Source organism: Varanus komodoensis, unplaced genomic scaffold, assembly GCF_004798865.1.
Source record: "Varanus komodoensis strain SLA01 unplaced genomic scaffold, ASM479886v1 scaffold79, whole genome shotgun sequence".
Taxonomy (NCBI): Eukaryota; Metazoa; Chordata; class Lepidosauria; order Squamata; family Varanidae; genus Varanus; species Varanus komodoensis.
Genome location: NW_025336467.1, coordinates 1860297 through 1883770, shown reverse-complemented (window position 1 = coordinate 1883770; position 23474 = coordinate 1860297). Strand labels below are relative to the sequence as shown.

Here is a 23474-nt window from a genome sequence, read left to right as displayed (position 1 = left end):
CTGCTTCCGTGACCCCATCCAGCCACCTCAAGCCCTGCCATGTCCTTCTTCTTTTCCCATCTAGTGTTCCCAGCAAGAGGCTCTTCTCCAGGGAGTCCTTCCTTCTCATTAGGTGGCCAAATATATTATGTACTTATATATGTAGGGTAAAGGTAAAGGTTTCCCCTTGACGGTAAGTCCAGTCATGCCTGAGTCTAGGGGGCGGTGCTCATCTCCATTTCCTGGCCGAGGGAGCCGGCGTTTGTCCGCGGACAGTCTCCGTGGTCGTGTGGCTGCATGACTGAACACCGAGGAGCACGGAACGCTGTTACCTGCCCACCGAAGTGGCACCTTTTTATCTACCTGCATTTATGCATTCGAACTGCAAGGTTGGCAGGAGCTGGGACAGAGCAACGGGAACTCGCCCCGTTGTACAGATTCGAACCGGCGACATTTCAATCTACCAGCCCAGCAGCACCATGGTTTAAACCACTGTGCTTCTGCATCCCTGCTTATATATGTAAATATATGTAAATAAATAAGTAAATGCCTGATGCTTCCCACTCTTCCTGACTCCAGTTCTCCAAGCTCTCCTCTCTGGAAATGTTTCCCCAAATTCTCTCTCCTGCCCTTATTCCCTCAAGGAGAATTCTCCCTCTCCTGAAATACCTACCTGGTGAATTTATCTATTTATTTAAACTTAGATTCTGCATTACAATCCCCTATAGGAATCCCCAAGCAGATTGCAGCCAAATAATATAAAACAATGGGAACAGAAGGAACACTGCAAGATAGCGATCAAATAATAAAACAGGACTATGCCTAAGCACACCTCCTTTCTGCATGCCAGTCCCTGAATCGGGCCCCCTCCTCTGCTGGCAGCATGCCATGGGGTCAGGAGCCAGGGCCACCTGAGCTCCAGGCCATCTCCACCAAGCTGTGCATCTCAGTTATTGCCCAGGAAGCTTGCCCTTGAGATAAGCCTCTCCGCTTCTCTCACCCCGGTGTCCCTCACCCACATCTCCAGCCCCACTCCTGTGCCATTCCCCCTTCCCCTTCCCCTTCGGATTCTTCCAAAGTCCAGATAGCAGCCCTGGTGAAAGTGGATCCAAATGTCTCACCCCCAGTACCATGAAAGGCTGAAATATTCCCCACCCAGGGGGCTCTGGATGCTGGAGAAATTAAACCATCAACCAAAGATAACTCCCTCCAATTGCATTTCTGTGTGAGTGTTAAATTCCCATGATTCATGCAGTCTCAAGGACTTTTCACCCATCTGCCACAGCAACACCCCTCTGGCTTCTCCAACCCAGCACTGTCCATGCAGTGCTTAACTTTCCCTTGGAGGAATCAAAGTTGAGGCTTAAATACAGGGATCGCACATCCTTGTTTGCCAAGGACCCATCCTTCTCATACCACAAGCCCAGCCTGCCCAGACCCAGCAGGCTCCACCCCACAACCAACCCAACCTCTGCAATGCTCCTCAACAAGACCTTAAGTTGTCCCCTGGCCAGGCCTTCCTGAAGAAGACTCACTTTTAATCATGTTGACGTCATTGGCTCCATCTCCAATGGCCAAGGAGATGGCGTCCTTGTGTCTCTTCACCATCTGGACCACCTGGGCTTTCTGCTTGGGAGTCACCCGGCAACAGATCACCGCCTGGCACATCATGGCCAGGTCCACAAAGGCTTTTTCCACCAAGCTCTCATGATCTTTGCCAGAGTTTGCACGGCTGCAACCAAAGCGCTCCCAAAGGCCTTTCTTCCCAGTTGTCTTCTTCTCCCCCTCCACATAAAAGATTTTCTCCTATAAAAAAAGAGACATGGAAACAGAGAAACAGGGCAAGTCAGAAGGGGTCTCCCAGGTCATCTAGTCTGACCTCCGGCACCAGCTGGCTCCACTCATGACATGCCCATCATGTGCACATCCAGCCTATCCTTGAACACCTGCACCGATGGGGCCTCAATGACCTCTCGTGGAAGCCCATTCCACACCCTCAGGGTCCTAACTGTCAGGAAGTCCTTCCTGGCATCTAAATTGAACCTTGGTTCCCTGAGCTTGGCTCTGTTGGAACGCATCATGCCTTCCTCTGCAGGGGAGAACAGGTCCCTACCCACCTCTGTGTGACACCCCTCACACACCTGCATGTCACCAACAGATCCCCTCTGAGCCTCCTCTTCTCCAGGCTGAAGAGTCCCAGTTCCCTCAGTCTCGCCTCATACGGCACCCCCTGCAAACCGGCCACCAACCTTGTGGCCCTACGCTGCTCTGACTCTAACCTGGCCATATCGTTCCTGTAATGAGGGGCCCAAAACCAGAACACAATACTCCAATTGCAGGTGCACCAGAGTTGTGTAGAGTGGCAGGAATACCCCTCTCGATCTAGAAGCCACGCTTCTGGCGATGCAACCAAGGGTGGCGTTCGCCCTCTTGGCCACCGCATCACACGGCTGGCTCATGTTCAGCCTGCAGTCAACCAGCACCCCGAGGTCCCTTTCACAAGTGCTGCTCTCCAGCCACTTGTCCACTAACCTGTACTTGTGACACCCATCCCTATGCCCCAAGTGCAAGGCCTCGCACTTATCCACATTGAACGCCTCCCTGTTGTCTCCTGCCCACTTCCATAGTCTGTCCAGATCCTTTTGGATCTGGAGTACCTGCTCCTCATTTGTGGCCACTGCTCCAGTTTTAGTGTCGTCTGCGAATTTGATCAGAGACTGGTCACCCCTTCTTCCATGTCATTAATGAAAAGATTAAACAGGATCGGCCCCAGGACAGAGCCCTGGGGGACCCCGCTTGTCACTGGCTGCCATCCCGATGATTCCCCACTAATGGTTACCCTCTGCTTTCGGTCAGTCAGCCATGCCCTAATCCACCAGACGGTGCTTTGGTGTATCCCAAAACTCCTCAGTTTCTCCACCAGGATATCATGGGGCACTTTGTAAAAGGCCCTGCTGGAATCCAGGTAAACCACATCCACTGCATCCCCTCCATCCAGCCACCTCGAAACCTTGTCATAGAATTCACAAGGTTTGTCTGGCAGGACCTGTTTTTGAGGAAGCCGTGTTGTGTGGCTGTCAGCCTCCCTTCCCTCCCTGGCATCACTAGATCTCTCTCTGTTATGAGCCTTTCCATTGCTTTTCGTACAATGAATGTAAGGCTAACTGGCCTGTAATTCCCCATGTCCCTTCTACTACCCTTTCTGAAAATTGGGAGCACTGACGCCACCCTCCAGACCTCTGGAACCTCACCCGTTCTCCACGAGGCCTCAAAAATGGAGGCCAGAGGGCGTGAGAGAGCCCCTGCCAACTCTCTATGTTCTCTCAGGTGTAACCCGTCAGGGCCTGGCACCTTTGTAATGCCCAATGCCCTGAGCAGCCCCTCAACTTCAAGGGGGTGACTCTAATCTGTGCCCCTAAGTCCCCAGCCTCATCTAATCTCCTATGCAGATGTCCCCCGTCCTGCTTTGGGGAGAACACAGAGGCAAAATAGTCATTTAGCATCTGTGCCTGTTCCCTCGTATCAGTCACGGGCTCTCCTTCCTCCTTATTTAGTGGTCCCACCACTTGTCTCCCCTTCCTCTTCCTATTTACATGCTGAAAGAAGCCCTTTCTGTTGCTCTTGATATTCTTGGCAAGTCTCAGCTCGTAATCAGCCTTAGCCTTGTGAAGAATCCTTCTGCAATGGGCCTCCTCCTCCCAGTATACCCTTTTGTCTATTTCCCCCAGCACCCATTTCCTACGGAGGTTCCTCTTGCGTCTAATCCCTCTAACCGCCTCCTTTCGCATCCATGGCGGTGCTCTCCATTGCCTCCCTGCCTTATTAACTAGAAGTATCCTCAAGGCTTGTGCCTCCAAGACCTCCTTTTGAGTGCCATCCACCCCTCCTCAACTCGCTTGCCTCCCAGTAACCTGTCCCAGGAGATTTTCCCCAGTCTGGCCTTCAATGGCCAAAGTTGGCCCTCTTGAAGTCCCAGCTTCTGGTGCTCGACCTGCTGCACGTCCCCAGTCCCCTGATTTCAAGGCAAAGGATGGAGTGATCACTCGCATCCAGAGCTCCCCTAATCTGTACCTCATCTATCAGCTCCTCCCTGTTGGTCAAGACCAAGTCAAGGATGTGTCCCCCCCACCCCTGCCCTGTGTCAACTCTCAGACTTTCTTTGTGAAAAACCCTCCCTCTATAGCATCTAGGAAGCAACGTGACCCAGCTGTCACTGCTGAGTGAGTCTCCCAACTAATATCCGGGAGATTGAAATCTCCCATAATTACTGTGTCTCTCCCCTGAAATATCCTTAGACTCTTATCTTTCAGGACATCATCCCAGGTCTCAAGTTGACCTGGAGGGCAATAACTTGCCCCCACTGTTGGTCTCTTTCCCTGTCAAAACCCCTAAGTTTCACCCAGGCCGCCTCTACCAGATCCCCATCTGTGCTGCATCCTATCTCACTGCATCCTATCCCTTCCCTGACGTATGAAGTCACGTCCCCACCCCTCTTGCCCTTCCTGTCCTTTCTAAAAAGGTGATACCCCTCTATGTTCACACTCCAGTCTTGCCTTTCATCCCACCAGGTTTCCATGATCCCCACCAGGTCAGACCCTCCCATTCCCAGGAGAGCTTCCAGCTCTTCCTGCTTGTTACCCTTGCTCCTAGCATTGGTGTACCTGCACCCCAACTCCTTCCCACCGCTCCCTTTCCTTGGAGTCCCCAGCCTCCTCCTGCCTCCCATCCTCCCTGATACCTGGCCCCTCTCTGAAGGAGGCCTGTCAGTCCCTGCAGTACCTCTAAAACCTGCTCCCAGAGCCCTGATCCTCTCCCCACGCTTGTCCAGTGCAGAATCGTTACTGGAGGGCCTGAGCCCACCCTACCGCACCTCAGTTTAAAGTCTTCTGGACTTTAAAGCTCGCTAGAGCATCTCCAAAGGACCTTTTCCCCATCCTCATGAGGTGCAACCCATCCCTTGCCAGAAGTCCATTGGCAAGAAACCGGGGGCCGTGGTCGAGGAACCCGAAGCGTTCCTTCTGGCACCACACCTAAGCCAGTCGTTCACCTCGGAGGCCCTCCTGTCCCTGCCTGGCCCAAATCCCCGGACCAGTACGATCGACGAGGCGACCACTTGGACCTTTAGCTCCCTGAGTTTCTTCCCCAAGGCCTCAAAGTCCCTGGTGGTCCCAACCACACGCTGCCTGGCCACATCGTTTGTGCCCACATGGATCACCAGGAGCGGCTGGTGACCCCGGAGTGAACAAGGCGCTCCACTCTGTCCTTCACATGCTGGATGCGTGCGCCCAGCAGGCAGCAAACCTCCCTTGTCTCCAGGTTGGGGCGGCCTCAGTGCCCCTCAGCAGGGAGTCCCCAACAACAACCACCCACCACTGTGTCTTCCTGGTGGTGGTGGGCGGCCGTGCCCTGGCCCTCGCCTCTCCTGCAGCGGCCCCCTGGCTGCGTGTGGTCCCAGGCTGGGGGTCCTGCTGGTCCCCCAGGCCTCCTCAGCCCCAGCCTCCCCAAGCAGAGAGAACCTGCTCCCAGCTCCAGGTCGGTGCCAGGGAAGGAGGAGGCCATGCCGGACTCCCCCTCCTGCGAGTGACGTGGGAGGAAAGTGCTCAAACACACAGGAACCATCCCAGTTTTTCAGAATGATTAGAATCACCCTGTTTTTGCCATGGCTGACCCAGGTAAAGCCTCTGCTGGTAAGCCTCTGCCCTAGCTAAGCTGAACACTGCAGCAAAATGTTACAGGAGGTGCTTCTTTTCCAGCAGGGGGAACATAAAATTTGCAGGACTTCATGGTTCCACATGATGCATTTACCACAAATACACACAAATACAAACCTATCAAGACAGTGCACAACAATTTAAAACAACAAAGCCTAAATAAAATATTAAAACCCAGAGATATTATAATTGTGTGGGCATTAAACGGCTATATGCTAGAAAATGCTGAATTTAAAATATGGTTCTCCACTCTGTTCCTAAAATCTAGGAGAGGCATTTAAACAGAATGGTGGAGTAGTCACTTCAAGGGAGGGTATTCAAAAGGCAGTCATAACTTTGGCTTCAGCCTTTGCAGAAAAAAGGTTTATGAACTGGAAGGTCCCAGTGGACCATTTCCAAAGCATGACAGACCATTCCAGATTATTAAACTCATGGGGAGGCTGTGTGGTGTGTTTAGCATTCCAAATATGTACCTAGAGCTAGGTTTCCCCTCCTTCCACATCCAGCAACCCATATCCAGCAAAGAAAGAGTCTCTGAGCATGCAGAAAGTAGTTTGTTGAAGCCAAACTAGAAACTATTTCCAAGAACCCTCCTTCTGAGTAACCCTGGACCCCAGTCCTTGGAAAGTGCCTTTCTGAAAAGGGCAAACCTTCTAGCCATGCACAGCCCCTCTAGTTGGCCAGCTCTTCTGTCCCAGCACCATGCCATGGGGTCAAGGTCTGGACCAGGCTCCTCTGGGCCTGTTCCCATGCCCCTTCTGGCTCCTGCAGGCCCTGGCCGTTCTCACAGCGGCCTTGAGATAAGTTCTTCCACCTCGCCATCTCTATGGCTGGGGCCCTCATCCCCCAGGGTCCATCCTCCCCAGCCAAGGAGTCCGTGTCACCCTGGCTCTGAAACACGTGCCAAGAACAACTGCCTCTTTCACTGCCAAACACGTGTGAGCTTTGCATGACCCACCATGTCTGGATTCACATGACACAACCACCCTGCAGTCAGAGCTGCACAGGCCTTGTGACACCCGTGGGCGCTGCGGCTCATCATGAACTAGCCCATGGAGGGCTCGACCACATCATCCAAGGCTGGTTGATCTCATGGGCGAGAACATGAGTGGCTCCAGCCAGGTCTTCTGTGCCTGGTTGGAAGGTGAGCAGGCAAGCTGGAGGTTTGGGCGAGGAAAGAGACAGGAGGAAATAAATCTTACTAGGAAGTCCCCCGTGACCACCAGGGCTTTCTTGTCATGCCTCGAGAAGGCCTGGGTTGGTGGGAAAGAGCCTTCGTCGCAAAGAGCTTCTTCACTGCCAGGTAAGCTGCTTTTGCTGAGCCATGGTTCTTTCAGGATCTCACTGCAAAACAAGGTGCAGGGACTGGAAGCACAAGCCGGCTGATGAATGCAACGGGCTGGAAAGGTTTGCCAGCTGTCCCCTCTGCAATGCTCCCCTTCCATCTAGCTGTGGTAGCAGCAAGGAATGTTCACTAACACTCCAACTGCTGGCTGGGAAGGCTCAGGGTCGGGATAGGACACTGGCCAAGCACAGCCGCTCACGGGGTCTATGCATGCTGGGAGAGGGGCCTCTACAGCACAGCAGTGGACCCACACAAAAGTTACCAAACTTGACTTCCACTGAAGTCGGTGGGTCCACTCTAGGTGTGGCCATGGGTTTACTCTAGCTAGGTCTGGATTCAGCCCAGTCTCCTGAGCCCACCACCTCTTCCTCCAGAACATCTCCCCATCATACCTGATATCACTCTCTTCCAGGATAGCCATATCATCCGAAAGGAGTTGACATGCAAAACCAATATTGACCGCTGTTTCTGCAAACACAGCAAAGATCACAGATTAGATGCTGAAGCCAGAAGGGGCAAGGAAGCAGCACTGATCTTTTTGCTTCCATCTTTGCACTGACTGGGTGTCTTCGTTTTCAAAAGAAAGCCACAAAGCAAATGCACTTTGAAACATATATGTCTGGATTGAATGAACTTTTAAAATGTTTTATCATGAAATTTATTTATGGGCGGAAATGAACATGCAGAGATCAAATTCTTAGATTTCTCTAAACAGGTCAAGAACGGAGTCATGATCCCCAGTTTTCAGTCTGGACCTTTGTTTTCCAGCATCTGAAATCCAATCTGGAGAGGTTTTTCTGGATTGAAAATAGAAATAAGAAATAAAATAGAAATAGAAAATAGAAAATAGAAAAAATAGAAAATAGAAAAATAGAGAAAATAAAATAGAAATAGAAAATAAAACAATTTTCTGTTTCCCAGATTTTGCACTCTACTCTGGAGGAGTGGAATGAACACACACTCTGCTTTCTAGCTCTCACATTACACCCTGGAAGACTCTTCTGGACTGGAAAGAAATCTTCTAATTTCTATCTTCTGTCTTGCTGCTTCCATACTCTGTTCTGAAGGAGTTCTGCCAAACTGGAATGAAGCTGTTTTGATGCCTGCTAATCTTTTTCAGAAGAGGTTCTGAGGCACCAAGCTTGTTTCTGCTGCAGCAGCATTGGTCCAGGTGGAACCAAGCTGGAGAACCATCGATACAACATCAGAACCAGGCCCGACTCTTGATAAAGCAGGGCTGGGAAGAAGGTGTGCTGCAGGTGCGGTCAAGGTTGCTGGGACTTGAAGTCCAGCACATCAGAAATGTGCCGTAAGCTTTATACACTCCATACCTTGCTTGTCTCCTGTCAGCACCCACACTTTGATGTCCCCCCGTTTGAGCAGCTGAATGGTTTCAGGCACCCCGTCTTGCAGCTTGTCCTCAATTGCTGTGGCACCCAGGAGCTGAAAGAGCAAACCAGGCAAAGGGGCAAGAAAAAGCCTGAAATCAGCCAGGAAAGGGTTATCCTTTTACTGTGCAAAATCGCGGCCCTGGGAGATTCTTTTTCAGGATCTTTGTCATTGTTTTTAACTGCAACTGTGTTTTGCCCATGTGTAGTGTAAAGCTTGCCCTCGGTGATTCCACTGAGACAATCTTTTGATTATGTCTCAATCTTTTGGAAGCTCTTTTGCTCATGAAGTGAAATGCGCTTTGAGGGCTGAAGGGGGCCCAGGGCAGAAAAACTAGAAGCGAGTCAGAAAGCTGAAGCCATGTCCAAAGACCATGTGCAGATCTGCCAAAGGAATGAAAGCCGGGGAATCATGGAAGCACGGAAGAGAGGGTGTGCCTACCCAGAGATTCTTCTCAAGGTCCTCATACACCTTGTCAAGCTCCTGGGCACGATCCTGCAACAGGATGGTGGCAGCGTGGTGGTTCTTGCTCCACAGGGCGTACTCCTGTTCGTCAACCTCTCTGGTAGCTAAGCACAGAGTCCTCAAGGTCTCTGCAGCAAAACTCTGGGAGAGAAGACAACACAGGGCTAACACAAAGAAGACTCTGTAATGGATTTGCAACAGGAAGCAGTGTGGAGTAGTGGATAGAGCAGTCCTTCTTAAGCCTGCACTAGAATGCCACAATAAATAAGTTGGGATTATTAAGTATTATGGATCAGGCTTCCATGAATAGGTGAGTTGGGAGAGCAACAGGTTGGAGGAAGCAGATAGAACAACGATTATTCAAATAACCCTCAAGGATAATGAGGCTTGCTAAGTATAATGAACAGGAGTAATGCGCAATACATGGATCATCAGTGCTCAATTCATTAAAGCTTCTTTGAAGCCAAGGCACCCAACCACAGTGAGGAGTGTGCCTGTTGTCTTTCTGAATGATCCCCTGATCTCACCTATCTTTCAAGCAGCCTCTCTCATTTCCATCATACCAGCCTTGAGCAAGACTGGATTGTTCAGGTCTTCCAGCCCATAGTGATGTCGCAAGAGGATCTGGTCTGCTCTCTTAGCAGGTCACCCTTCCAGTAGGGATTATGGTTCTGACTCATGTAGACAGGATTCCCGACAAAGCTTTTGTTGTATAAGCTTTCAACAGAACCTCCTCTTTCAAATTAAAGCACTGACAGCATTGCAGGGATTCTGTTCCTTATATCTGATCAAGCCTTTCTAACAAAGAACTCAGTGAGATGCAAACACTGCCATTAATCTGGCAGCAGACCTGAGTGGTGGCTTAGAGAACTGGTTCCGCATTTTGCTTCCCCTTCTGAAGAGAAGCTCTCAAATTTCCCTCTGCTTGAGGATTCACCTTGCCTCCCTGAGCAGCAGCAACTACTCATCTCCTGCCTCAGGTAGGCAGTGATTCACACCTTTCCCCTTCTTTTCCTGAGTTTGGTGCCAACTCACATTAAGCGCCTTGATGGTGCAACCTTCCGTAGCCTGGTCGCAGTGAAGTCTCTCCAAGATCACGGTGTCAGCCCCCTTGGTGTAAAGTTTGATGTGGCCTTCAGGGTCTCTCACTGAAAGGAGGAAACAAACCCTCTTGAGCAGTGTACACTAGCCTGAGCACCCTTGGTGAGCAGAAATGACATGCAGGTGAGTGAGCGGCACACACATTCAGCATAAAAGCCTAGCAGGCTGCAGCAGGAGACATTCCAGGTGGAAGTACAGAAACAGAGCAAGTCAGAAGGGGTCTCCTGGGCCATCTAGTCTGACCCCCAACTCCAGCTGGCTCTGCTCAGAGGATCCTGAGCAAAGTGGTGCCTGAGAGGGGCCTTCCTGTATCAATGATCTATCCCAGTGCCAGGCTGGGAAAATAGAAGAAGAGGAGGAGGAGGAGGAAGATGAGGAAATAAAAAAAATAACCATAAAACTAAAGGAGGGCCCTGGGAAGCTGCCCAAGGGTTCCAGGCACTGGTAAGGGCATCAGACAAGTGTGCATGGCAAACCAGATGCCCCACAGAAAGCCCCTCGGTGGAGCAATAGTGCAGTGGAGCCATCTTGTGGTCACTTTGGAAGCAGGACTTAGAAACAGGGCCAGGCTTGGAGAAAGGGGCTTCCAAGCCATGGAGGGAATCATGCTGAGTAGGGCAAGGAAGACAGAAGGTGTGGGTTAGTAAATACCGCAGCAAGTTCTGTTTCAGGCCTCCGAAAAGCCCACCTTTCCGTTCATATTTCTAACGTTACATAGGCATGTTTCAATTTCAGATTTCATCGAAGATTTCGTCCAGAAAGGGGCACTTCCAGACGCGTTCACACTCACCAAGGATGGACATCCGTTTGCGCACACTGTTAAAATCCAGCAGCGCCAACACTTCGTAGGTCCTTTCCACGCCCAGCTCACTAATGGTGATGCTTTCCGGGGTTCGGGAGAGAAAGACATAGCCCATATTCCTGGCGGCCATCACCAAGGCTTCTTCATCCGGGGAGGCTGCCTGATAAAGTACTTGATCTAGGAGAGAGAAATATTCCTAAGTCATTTCTGGGATGCTTGGACTGTTATGCTAAGAACCTTCAAAGTGACCCCAGCTTTTGAAATCTGCAAGATTCCTTGAAAACATGAATGTAATTTTTAAACTTTTGTTAACCACCCAGAGAGCCTCAGCTATCAGGCAGTATAAAAACGAACTCAATCAAACAATTAATTAAGCATCTCTGGGGTGCTTTCTCTGAGTGGCACCTGCTAATTGCCAGGTGGGGGTTAATTAATTCTCACTGCTGGGTTGTGCTTTATGTCCACCTGTAACCCACCTTGGAAAAGTTGAACAAAGGGAGAATAGAAACATGTTTTAAGTAATCTTCCATCACGAGCTTTGTTTGGATGGGTGTAAGTATAACCTTGCTGTTTGAACACTTTGCAGGACCAAATGCAGTGAAAGAAAAAAGGTTTCCCCTGACATAAGTCCACACTCATGTCCAACACCAGGAGGCACTGTTAATCTCTGTTTCTTAGCACTGTCCACATTTGTCCGCAGTCTCCGTGGTCATGTCGCCAGCATGACTAAACACCCAAGTGCACAGATCACTGTTACCTGCCCACCTGTGGTTCCTGTTTACCTACTAACATTTGCATGCTTTCAAGCTGGAATACACAAAACTAGGAGATCCTGAGTACAAACCATTAGGGAGCAGGGTCAGTCTTCATACCCTCATTATTTGAGCTTCTTAGAACCAAGAAGCTCGACTACTCAAACCAATCAAGTGATGCAAACTGCACTGAATGCCTTAGTTTAAGTTGGTTTCAACCCTGCCCCAAATAAACAGATATCATGTAAACTACACTCTAAATTCAGAGACTGGCAGAGCAGAATTCAAAGCGTAAACCCCTACCTACCCAAGATGTACGTCAAATCTGTATCCAAAATTGTTGCTGACTAAGGCAGATGACAGAAGATGGGCAAATCCAGACGTAGAAGCATAGAACCATAGAATAGTAGAGTTGGAAGGGGCCATGAAGGCCATCCAGTCCAGCCCCTGCTCTTGCAGGATATCAAGCTACACCATCCCACTCAGAGGGCTGCCCAGTTTGGCCTTGAGTGCCTCCAGTGTGGGAGAGCCCCCACCTCTCCAGGCAGCTGGTCCCATGGTCATGTTGCTCTGACAGTGAGGAAGCTTTTCCTGATATCTAGCCTGAATCTGGCTTGCTGCTGCTGGACTTGAATTTTCCATGTCATACATTCTTTTACCAGTGAGAAGATATCTTGGCCTTCCTCTTTGTGATAGTCTTTGAAGGACTTATAGAGATATCATGTCCCCACTCAGCCTTCCCTTCTCAAGGCGGAATGTGCCCAGTTCCCTCAGTCTCTCCTCACAGGGCAGCATGTTCAAACCCTGCATCATTTTGTTGACCTCCAAGAGACCCTTTCTTAAAACTCTTAAAACTGCCTCTTTCTTAAAACTTGGTGCCAGTCCCCTTTCCTGTGCTCCATAGTCTTTCCTCTATCTCCCTTTCATGGATGGTTTCCTGATTTTTGCACAATATTCTCCATCCTTAAAAGCTGAAATGCCCCTCTTAAGATTTGGTTAGTGGCAGGGAAGACTTTTAGCTTTGAGTCAAAATGTGCATAACTGGGAAGCAGCAGATTCCCTATGGGAGACCTGGGCCTGGGTTCAAAGAGAGTCCCCAACCCAGGATGGATTTGTAGAGCTTTACAGGTCCTCAAGCAAAGAGAAAGTTTTTGTATCAGGACCACCTGGCAACTTTCTTCCTGCGAAATGCATGCTGTGCACCTGAGCCAAGTCACCTGTTGCACCAGAAATGGCTCATGATCTCACTGGACTGACATTTCCACACATCAAAAACATATAAATAGTTGAGGTTTCACCTGCCATTTCCAAACCACCCCACGTCAATGGGTAGCGATTAATCTGCCTGTAACTCTAATCACTTTGTTTGTTTATGCAGAATTCACAAAACTGGGTGCTCATGCGCCAAAGGGATGCGCAGGGCAGGCCCCTGTGGCTATGGGCACCCTTGCCCAGCTGATCCCTTTCAACTGTCAAGAGAGAAGTAAGCAGAGATATGGGAGAAAAGGGTAATTAGCCCTTCTGATTTCTTCTTTGCAGGCAGCAGGGTTTCCAAGGAGATGCTCCTGAAATGCTGTTTTTCAATCCAAACTTCTCTTGGAACTTTAGAGTTCCCAGATTCTTTAGTTTAATGCATCCAGGATCTGCCAGTGGTCTGCGATTTGAGAGGGAGTGGAGAACAGCGGCGATGAAGGAACTAGAAAAAAACTCATCAAGTGTACGGGGGGTGCATTGGAGACGAAGGGCAGGACTGTTCCCGCTCTTGTGTTCCAGGTGGCTATGCCTGGGCATGGAAGCCGGACAGGGAAGAAAGTGGACAGGAAGAAAATGGATGTGTTTGAAACGTGGTGCTGGAGGAGAGCTTTGGGAATCCCCTGAACTGACAGAAAAGCAAGTCAGTCAGTCCTGAATCCAACCAAGCAGACCTTGCCCTGGAAGCCAAAATGATAAACAGGAGCTGCTGCATTTTGGGCACATCCTGAGATGGCAAGAGTCCCTGGAGAAGACAGAGGAGGAGGAGGAGGAGGAGGAGGAGGAGATGGTGCTGAAGAAGGAGAACATGGTAGAGATGGTGATGGTGGAGGAGGAGGAGGAGGAGGAGAGTGGGCGGGGAGACCAACTATGAGATGATTTGGGAAAGGAAGCCATAGCCTTGGGATGACAAACGCTGAGCTGAGCTGTCAGGACCTTTTGGAGACCAGAGTCCCCATACGTCCAAAACAACTTGACAGCATCTCCGAAACATGAACCAAAGAGTTGACTCGTTGTATGTTCATTTTATACATTTGTTGTTGTTGTTAGTCGCAAAGTCATGTCTGACCCATTGCGACCCCATGGACAACACTCCTCCAGGCCTTCCTGTCCTCCACCGTCCCCTGGAGTCCAGCCAAGCCCACACCCTCCGCCCCAGGGACCCCACCCAGCCTCCTCATCCTCTGCCGTCCCCTTCTTCTTTTGCCGTCAATCCTTCCCAGCATCAGGGTCTTCTCCAGGGAGTCCTTCCTTCTCATTAGGTGGCCAAAGTATTTGAGCTTCAGCTTCAGGATCTGGCCTTCTAAAGAGCAGTCAGGGTTGATCTCCTCTAGGACTGACCAGTTTGATCGCCTTGCGGTCCAAGGGACTCACAGAGTCTCCCCCAGCACCACAATCCAAAGGCCTCAATTCTTCAGCGCTCAGCCTTCCTTATGGTCCAGCTTTCACAGCCATACATTGCCACTGGGAAAACCATTGCCTTGACTATACGCACTTTTGTTGGCAGGGTGATGTCCCTGCTTTTTAGTATGCTGTCTAGATTTGCCATAGCTTTCCTCCCAAGGAGCAAGTGTCTTTTAATTTCTTGGCTGCAGTCCCTGTCTGCGGTGATCTTGGAGCCCAGGAAAATAAAATCTGTCGCTCCCTCCATTTCTTCCCCATCTATTTGCCAGGAAGTGAGAGGAACAGATGCCATGATCTTAGTCTTCTTAATGTTGAGTTTCAAGCCAGGTTTTCCACTCTCCTCTTTTACCCGCATCAAGAGGCTATTTAGTTCCTCTTCACCTTCTGCCATTAGTGTGGTATCATCTGCATATCTGAGGTTGTTGAGATTTCTCCCAGCAGTCTTAATTCCAACTGGTGATTCATCCAGCCCCGTCTTTCTACATATCAGATCCTAAATCTGACTCACAGAGCAGCTGGTTCCTTTCTTTAAACCATAAGAATGCACTCTTACTCTTGTTCATATCCACATACATGTTATGAGTCTGTGCACCTGCTTTTTCTAAGGCAGCCTTTGAAAAGAAATACATTTTTGTGTACAACCTGTGAACTGTGACCTGCACCACAACATTTGGAGAAATGCACCATCCAAAGACTAATGGCTTTCTCACCTACACATTAGTCTGCAAAATGCAAATGGAATCACAGTTTAAAAAAAAAATACAGATCAAGCAAAATTCTCCACCAGGGTAGGGAAACTTCTGTTTGCATTGCCTTTTTAAACAGACCAAATGATACACACTTCCAAGAACAACAAGCAAATCAGTTAGCCTCTAAATTGTGCATGAATTTTGTGATACAATTCTCCCCTGAAAAAAATGTATGAAAGGATATATCAAAAGGAATATTTTACATTTATATGCACACACACCAGAGTATTTTGGAGGAAAATGCATACAAAAATGTATAACGTGTGGCTAACCCTCCCAATTTCTCATGCACTTTTTAAAAATCGCAGTTGGACACAGAAATGGGCATACAATTAACTTCTGAACGAACAAATGAACTGATGGGTCAGAAATGGTCAAATCCTTCCAACCTTTGGCTATGAATATTGATTCATGTACATGCATTGATAAAAGACTGCAGCCAAATCTGGGATGGGTTAAACCCATAAAGGAAGACGCAGCCTTGAAAATGTAAGAGCCAAGCAGGGCTGTTGAGGACAGGGTGTTTTGAAGGGTTTTGGTTCATTAGGCCGCCATAAATTGGCAACACACAGGTGTATGAGGGGGTGTCAAACGGAGGTGGGTAGAGACCTGTTCTCCCCTGCAGAGGAAGGCAGGACGCACTCCAACAGAGCCAAGCTCAGGGAACCCAGGTTCCATTTGGATGCCAGGAAGCACTTCCTGACAGTCGGGACCCCGAGGGTGTGGAATGGGCTTCCACGGGAGGGGGTTGAGGCCCCATCGGTGCGGGTGTTCAAGGATAGGCTGGACATGCACATGGTGGGCATGTTGTGAGCGGAACCGGCTGGAGCCAGGGGTCACACTAGATGGCCCCAGAGACCCCTTCTGACTCGCTCTGTTTCTATGTAGTAGTAATAATAATAATAATAATAATAATAATAATAATATAGCAACCACAAGTAATCTTTATGTATTCTACAGAAGTCAGAGTGCACTGAGATACATTTGGGATGGGGTTTTGTCATCTTTCAGGACACCTGTGCCTATTGTCCAGGTGAGTGGATTATTTCTAGCTTCTTCCCTCTGCAATGCAAATTGATCCTATGAGATTCAGTTTACAGTAAATTGCACTTCTATAGCCAAAATAAAATGTGCTGTCGGTTAAAATAATCTGTGGGATATCAAACTTGATCTAGGAGCTTTCTCAATCTGGCGAGGTACTCAACATTGTCCTGTCACGGCTGAATGGTACACTCAGGGGGATTAATAGAAATGGAAAGCATCAACTTTCACCAGGCCCATTCCAATTTCAGAAAAGGTTATTAATCCCTCCATATCCAGTGTCATGCCTGGATAGATAAATACATCCAGACATCTGAGAATCTCACATAATAACCAACAAGCCAGCATTTTGGCACCGAGATAGATTCACCAAATCTCCAGTACTCTCTTTAACTAATTCTGCAGAGAACCCTTTGGAGAGCCTGAAACATAGAGAGGGGCTTGGGAATTATTATTATTATTATTATTATTATTATTATTATTATTATTATTATTACATTTCTAAATTTAAAACCTTACAGTCATTTACCATGGCTAAAACAAAAAAATCTGAAAAGTATTGCACAAATATACATGAATCATTCCATTTAGGGGAAAAATGTCTTTCACTCTTGCCTCGATAAAGACGTGGAAACATAAGACCAAAATGCCCATCCAAAGTAGAGCTCTGTTTGTTTGCCTGAAATTCAGAAGGGTCAATCAGCCAGTACTAGGGAAAGAGCTTCTGGCCTGGTATAAAGTCATTCCAGAGTCTATGAGGTTCCTTGCCAATGAATGAGTTTGGACAACACAATAACTCACATTCAAAGGTTCAGTATGGGTTGAACGTAGGTTGTTATTGGACTATGGATTGTCACAGAAATGTGAGTTATGTGTCACTTGAACCCAGCTGAGATAACAAACCATGGTGAGCAACCTGCAACTCACAACCCAACAGCAAATTATGACTTGTTCATGAGTTAGAAACACAGAAACAGAGCGAGTCAGAAGGGCTCTCCCGGGCCATCTAGTCTGACCCCTGGCTCCAGCCGGCTTCACTCATGACATGCCCTCCATGTGCATGTTCAGCCTATCTAGAGTTGTTCATGCTTAACATGCCTTTTATTCATTTCTCAGCTTTTACTTGCAAGAAACTCAAGTTGGTTCATATAACTCAGTTCATGAGTGTGGGTTCTTGTATTGTTGGAACCAATCAATTCAATGACCCCCTATCTAATTCCCCCATCTAGTCTTGTCTTTTCTCTGCAACAGGGAAGTAGAACTTCAGGTCAGGAGCCAAATCTGTCCTTCTAGAGATCCAAATTCAGCCTTCCAAGGCTTTCCTGAATGTTTATCGTGTACACCACCCTAAGCATCTTCTACCATTAAAATAAACTTTACAAATAATTCAACATGCATTTAAAAATAGTCTATCCCTATTCTGAACAATCAACTGCTTCCAGCCACATTCTGAAAAACCCATAATGCGTCAAAGAAAAACAGGTCTCATACGGATCATCAAAGTGAGCAAGAACTGAGTGGGAGAAAATGCAGGGTTCCAGGGACACTGTGCAGTCATTCCAGCCCCCATGTCAACACCTGGGTCTTTGTGATGGGCATGACCTCTCAAAGGGTTGAATTTCCTCTTGAGAGCTTTTCAAGGGCCAGATTCCACTTGGTGAGCCAAAATACCAAGTCCACCCACCTACTTTAGCTTGAAGGTCTAAATGCTGCCACAGAGTTCTTAGGAGGTGGTGTCTGAGCCTTTTAGAGTGGGGGAACTCTGTACGACCATCGATCATCAGGGGTTGGCGTATGACCATCTGGAGGATCCCGCAGCGCTTCTCCTCAGACCTTGGGGGGACCATATTTGGTCCCCAGACTTAAGGTTCTTCAGCTTGCAGTTTCTCTGCAAAAATAGGGACCCTGCAGGCCTCAGATGGTTATAAGGGTGACTGACCTAATGCACACCCTCGGACATTTTACCCATGCAAAATCCTGTTATTGTTTGTTTTTATTTATTTCCTTTCTCTGCTACTCAGCCCTCAAAGCTCTGTGGGGAGCCCAAAACAATTAATAAAACACAGTGCAAAACACAATCAAAAGAGCATCAAATGGACGCTGTCATCAACTTTCACTTGTACATTTTGTACAACAGGGAAATCAGTTTTGGCACAGTGTGTCTTGTTAAAAATACCCGATATGCCTCTCCCATCATGCCACTGCAGACCTCTAAGTCACAATTTTAGGCATGTTTAGGCAGGAAAAGTCAGCAGTTCTCTTCCCATTAGTAAACACTCCCCTCCCATTAATAAAACACTTCCATTTTCACTTTGCATTTTTTGAGCGTACATTTTGAATGCACGCCGTTTGGGGATTTGCATCTTTGCCTGCCACAAAACACCAGACAAAACAAAACCCTAACTGATTATACACATTTCATTAGCCACATATGCTCCATTCCATGCTTAGTCCTAGGAAGTGGAAATGTGATGTTCTCCATCTAACAGTGCAAACCCAACAAATGTTTCATACATCCTACTGATAATTCCAGAAACATAGGAACAGAGTGAGTCAGAAGGGGTCTTCCGGGCCATCTAGTCTGACCCCTGGCTCTAGCCGGCTCTGCTCACAACATGCCCACCATGTGCATGTCCAGGCTATCTGTCTCTCTCTCTCTCTCTGTCTCTGTCTCTCGCTCTGTCTCTGTCTCTGACTCTGTCTCATATATGTAAAATGTCTATACCTTCCCATTGTGGAAGGTCTCTGGGTTAGTGAAATTTTTGTGCAAGACTCAGAGTTCTATTCTAGGCCCAGAATTCTTCAAATCGAAGTTTCTTTTGCAACAAGCTGCAGTTTGCGCAGCTCTGGATTTTGGAGAAACAGAAACATAGAAACAGAGCGAGTCAGAAGGGGCCTCCCGGGCCATCTAGTCTGACCTCTGGCTCCAGCCAGCTCCGCTCATGACATGCCCACCATGTGCGTGTCCAGCCTATCTTTGAACATCATGTGGTGCAGCCACTGGAATAGTGGGAGCCAGGAGATGTGGCTTCTAGTCCAAACTTGGCCATGGTATTCACTGGAAGGCTTTGAGTTGGTTACTGATTCTCAACTGAACCTACTTGGAAGTTTGTTGTGAGGACGAAACTGGAAAGGAAGATGATTGCTTGCAGGAAAAACAGTGTGATGTAGTGGGAATAAATAAGTAGGGGTTTTTGTGTGTGATGGGAAGGATATTTTCAGAACTCAGATACGTGGGTAAAAATACAGCATCAATTATCTAGATTTTACCCAGACATTCTACTTTCATTCACATGCCCCTCCTGGGACCTGGTGACATGAAAGGAAGCAATAAACTTACTGTCTTTCTCCTCCACCATGACTGTGTGGCAAAGGGCAAGCAGACGTAGGAATTCCCGCACCAAAGGATTGCCATCCCTCTGGATGGTATCCAGGAGTGAAGCATTATAAAATTCCAGTTTCCTGTCCCAATACTTGTTCCAGTTCAAAGGAGCATCCTGAAGGAAAGTACAAATGCACTTTAGAAATGCAAACCAGGAGAGAATTAACTCATCTCTGTTTCCTCTTTCTTAGCAATTGTTTATTTTAAAGTGTGTGTGTGTGTGTGTGGGGCGGAGAGAGATTTATTGTCTGTTCCTGCACTTCATTTCATCCCATATACAAGAGTCCAGCCGCAAGCCACTGAATCCTCACTACCTGATGCCCCTGAGCTAGCAAACTCATTTCTTGGGACCCTACTAATTAACCGCCTAGTTTTACAACTGTAAATCTGAAAGCCTTGAAGAACCACCTGGTTTCCCTCTTTACAAAGGCCTGATGGAGAAGCCTCTGTGTTGCTGTTCTTCTTGTTCTAGGGGTCCATACTCTGCAGTAGCCCACACTCTTTCGGAGGTGTCACTTCTAAAAAGGCTTTCGAGGGAGCCACCTGCATCCCCTGCTGGGGAAGCCAGAGGGGCCTCCAAGGTTGATCAAAGGCTGCTCAACATGGAAAGAGGTTATACCTAGCCAAGATGTCTAGGGCTTCAAAAGTTAGAACTGGCACTTCGAATCAGGCACAGACATGGATGGGCGGCTAGAAGGACAGATGGCGGACTGTCAACTCACGACTCTCCCAGTGACTGACCATGTAGTCCTTCATATTGAAATCAACTCCTCTGCACTCAAAAGCATAAACTTGATTCAGTAAAAAGTTCAACAGGCAGATTTTGTTCAGGGCACGAACACACTGGCAATGAAAACTATCCCGTCGGCTTTTCACTTGATCTTTTGTCTGCCCTCTTTCCTGGCCACCAATACCTTAAAGATTTCATGAAATTAACACAAGCAATCCAACATACCGCCAAGCTGTCCTTGGGGTTCTTATCCGGACCTATAAATATTTTCACAGGGGGAGAAAAATAACTTTAAAGACATGAAACACGCTGAATTCTTGTGAAAACAACAAGGGAACAGATCACATAACCAGGTGTTTATCCTAGTGATTTGCTTGGTCGTAATGTTTTCAGCCCACCCAGAAATTGATAAAGTGATGTACACATATTTCAGGATGTCCTGATGGGTCTGTTGTGTGCCTGACAGTCAAAACCTCGAACAAAGTTTTAATTGCTAATGGAGGCCAACATCCCACCGGAAGACGCATTCCATGGAGGAGCTCCAGGGCTCATCAGTCTTCGTACAAAGAGCAGCTGAGAGCATTCATGTACGCATGCAGCACGGAGCCCTTCAGAATAGCTGCCCCAGCCTGGTGTCCTCCCCATGCTTAGCCCACTAGAAGGTTTGGAGTGCTTGCTATAACTAGGAACCCTGGGAAGGCCGGCGGCAACTGGGAGCAGAGCTGCTGAACCTTAGACCCATGGGCCAAATGCAGAACTCCAGGGATCCCAATTCCAGCCCTCTGAGTTTCCTGCACTGGTCACGTTCCCTCATCCTTCTGCCTTTCTTCCAACTGCCAATCATGCAGGCTTTTCCCCTTTCCAAAAGGCTCAAATCTCCCTTCTGGCTCCTAGCAGTAAGAGCTTCACTGACTGTTCCACCAACCACTTGAATTTGGTCCAAAAAAAAAAAAAAAAATCTCTGAAGCTAACTTCAGCCCTTGGGCTGAAAAACTTGCCACTCTCCCCCAACTCTAATGTGTCCATGGAGGGTTTTGAGCTCTGGAAGCCACGTCCTTTGAGGATTGCCTGAAAGAGCTGGGTGTCTTTAGCCCAGAAATGATGAACCAGTGGGATAGCATTCTTCCCATTCTTGAAGGGCTGTCTTCACAGACAGTGCGGCCAAATTGCTTTCCATGGCTCCAGAATGAGGATAGGACACACCGACTACATTCATGTTGTAAGAAAGAATTTCCACTAGCCAGGCTGCTTGACAATGGAAGAGACCACCTTGGAGGTGGTAGGTTCTCCTTCCATGGAGATACTTGAGCAGAACCTGCAAGGCTGTCAGAGACACTGTTGAGCAGGATCAGTGCACTGAGCATGACCTTCAGGGGTCTCTGGACTCTAAGATACTACGATTCAACTGGACCTGAGTTCAGAGCTCATCCCCATGAAGCTTGGACAAACCATTGTGAGGACAGAGTGGAAGTTGGTCAGGAGATCTTCAGAAACATGAATTGCTTTCATGTCCTGAGAGAAAGGACAGGTTATAACTGTTCCGAGAACCTGGGTGGACCCAAACGTGTTTTGTTGGTTCATTTCTAGTCCTGACTACCTTTTTTGCTCTCGTGATTCAGAGCACTACAACAATGGAACCTTTTATCTGGGGGAGTTGTGGGCCCTCCCACACTGGAGACACTCAAAAGAAACTGGGCAGCCATCCGAGTGGGATGGAGCAATGTGATGTCCTGCAACAGCAGGGGGATGGACTGGATGGCCTTCATGGCCCCTTCCAACTCTATGATTCTAAGTCCAACATATTCAATATAGATTGTAGGGCTCCAGTTTATTGCATTATAGTTCATATCAATTCTTCTTCCATGTTTTTCCCTTGTGTAGAAGGATGGGAACATCATATTTTCATTTACTTCAAAAATTCTTGATTTTATTGTATTATTAGCAGGGTTCGAAACTTAAAAAGAAACATTCCTGATATAGATGAATATCCTAAAACTCTAAAATGTAGTTGCCCATACTCCAGCCTAGGGATTGAATACATAGAAAACCTTGAGCCAGCGTTACCATAGATGGTTCCATTGATGCAACATTTCTTAAAGGACATGATGTTCTGTGTCAAGGTGCCAGTCTTGTCGGAGAATACAAATTCTATCTGCCCCAGCTGGTCATTAAGACTAGTACTCCGGGCTTTGGCTGGAGTATCCTTTGGCGCATAATACATTTCCAAGTCCCAGTTAATGAAACAGCTGTTCACCAGGTAGATGAACTCAAACCTAGAAGGAAAACCACAATGATAATTCAGTTAAAATCCCTTCCGGTAGTTCATACCTCTTAGCCTTGAAAATGTTCCACAATGCTCTCAGATTAAAAGGTTCTTGTGGAAATGTACTGCAGAACTAATCAAAGAAGTTGGAAGAGGCCATGAAGAACATCAAGTTCTTCTCTTCCAGTTCTGCTCTTCCAGAACAACAATTTACACCATCCCACTCAGATGGCTGTCCAGTTTCTTTGTGAATGCCTCCACTGTGAGACAGCCCAGCACCTCTCCAGACAGCTGCTTCCACGGTCGTGTTGCTCTGACAGTGAGGAAGCTTTTCCTGCTGTCCAGCCTGAATCTGGGTTCTTGCAACTTGAGCTGATTATTCCATGCCGTACATTCTGGTATCAACAAGAAGAGAGCTTGACCTTCCTCTTTGTGACAAACTTTGAGGTCCTTATAGAGGGATATCAGGTGCCCCCTCAGCCTTCTCTTCTCAAGGCTGAACATGCCCAGTTCCCTCCATCTCTCCTCACAGGGCAGCGTTTCCAAACCCTGCGTCATTTTTTGTTGCTCATCTCTAGACCCTTTCTATTTTTTTGTATCTTTTGTGGTAGAAAACAAGTTTTGGATGCTAAAAGTCCTCAGTCATGTTTTAGCCTATAAGAAAGGCTATATTCCTGATTGGGGCAGGAGGAGAATTTGGCTCAGTTCGCATTTTAAAGCAAATTCCCCTGTTCGGCACTCTCCAAACTTCTGTGCAGTTTGGAAGATATTTTTCTCATGGATTGCAGACTCTTCTGAATTTTGCAGTGTGCTTCTCTGCTCAGAAGGTTGCATACTAAAAATGTATACACTGGGGAAAGCTGCATAGAGGAACTGGTGTACAAAAGTGACTGGATGAAACATTGGATGAAAATAAATGCAAATTTGGTGCAGAATTTTTAAAAAAATGTACACTAAAACTGGATAGAACTGACACGAATGCCTAAATACAAAATGGAGAAGGAGGAGCAGAAATGCATGGATTCATCCGTCTGAGAAAGGGGACCTCATCTGGGGAGAGTCTGTCCAAACGTGGAGCACTTCCACAGCCCCCCTGCCCATTTCTTCGGA

The 23474-nt window shown here is 47.8% G+C and overlaps 1 protein-coding gene across 1 annotated transcript in view; it reads right to left on the bottom strand.

The window, feature by feature from the left end:
• Window positions 1–23474, bottom strand: part of ATP8B3 (ATPase phospholipid transporting 8B3) — a 46148-nt gene that overhangs the window by 8953 nt on the left and 13721 nt on the right. The window contains exons 12-22 of the mRNA XM_044453439.1: window positions 22166–22374; window positions 20327–20358; window positions 19330–19486; window positions 12711–12725; window positions 10781–10969; window positions 9925–10037; window positions 8896–9030; window positions 8367–8478; window positions 7428–7503; window positions 6893–7034; window positions 1515–1785 (exon numbers count right to left, since the gene is read on the bottom strand). Of these exons, the coding sequence (XP_044309374.1) occupies window positions 1515–1785; window positions 6893–7034; window positions 7428–7503; window positions 8367–8478; window positions 8896–9030; window positions 9925–10037; window positions 10781–10969; window positions 12711–12725; window positions 19330–19486; window positions 20327–20358; window positions 22166–22374 (1451 nt within the window). The remainder of the gene's footprint in view (window positions 1–1514; window positions 1786–6892; window positions 7035–7427; window positions 7504–8366; window positions 8479–8895; window positions 9031–9924; window positions 10038–10780; window positions 10970–12710; window positions 12726–19329; window positions 19487–20326; window positions 20359–22165; window positions 22375–23474) is intronic.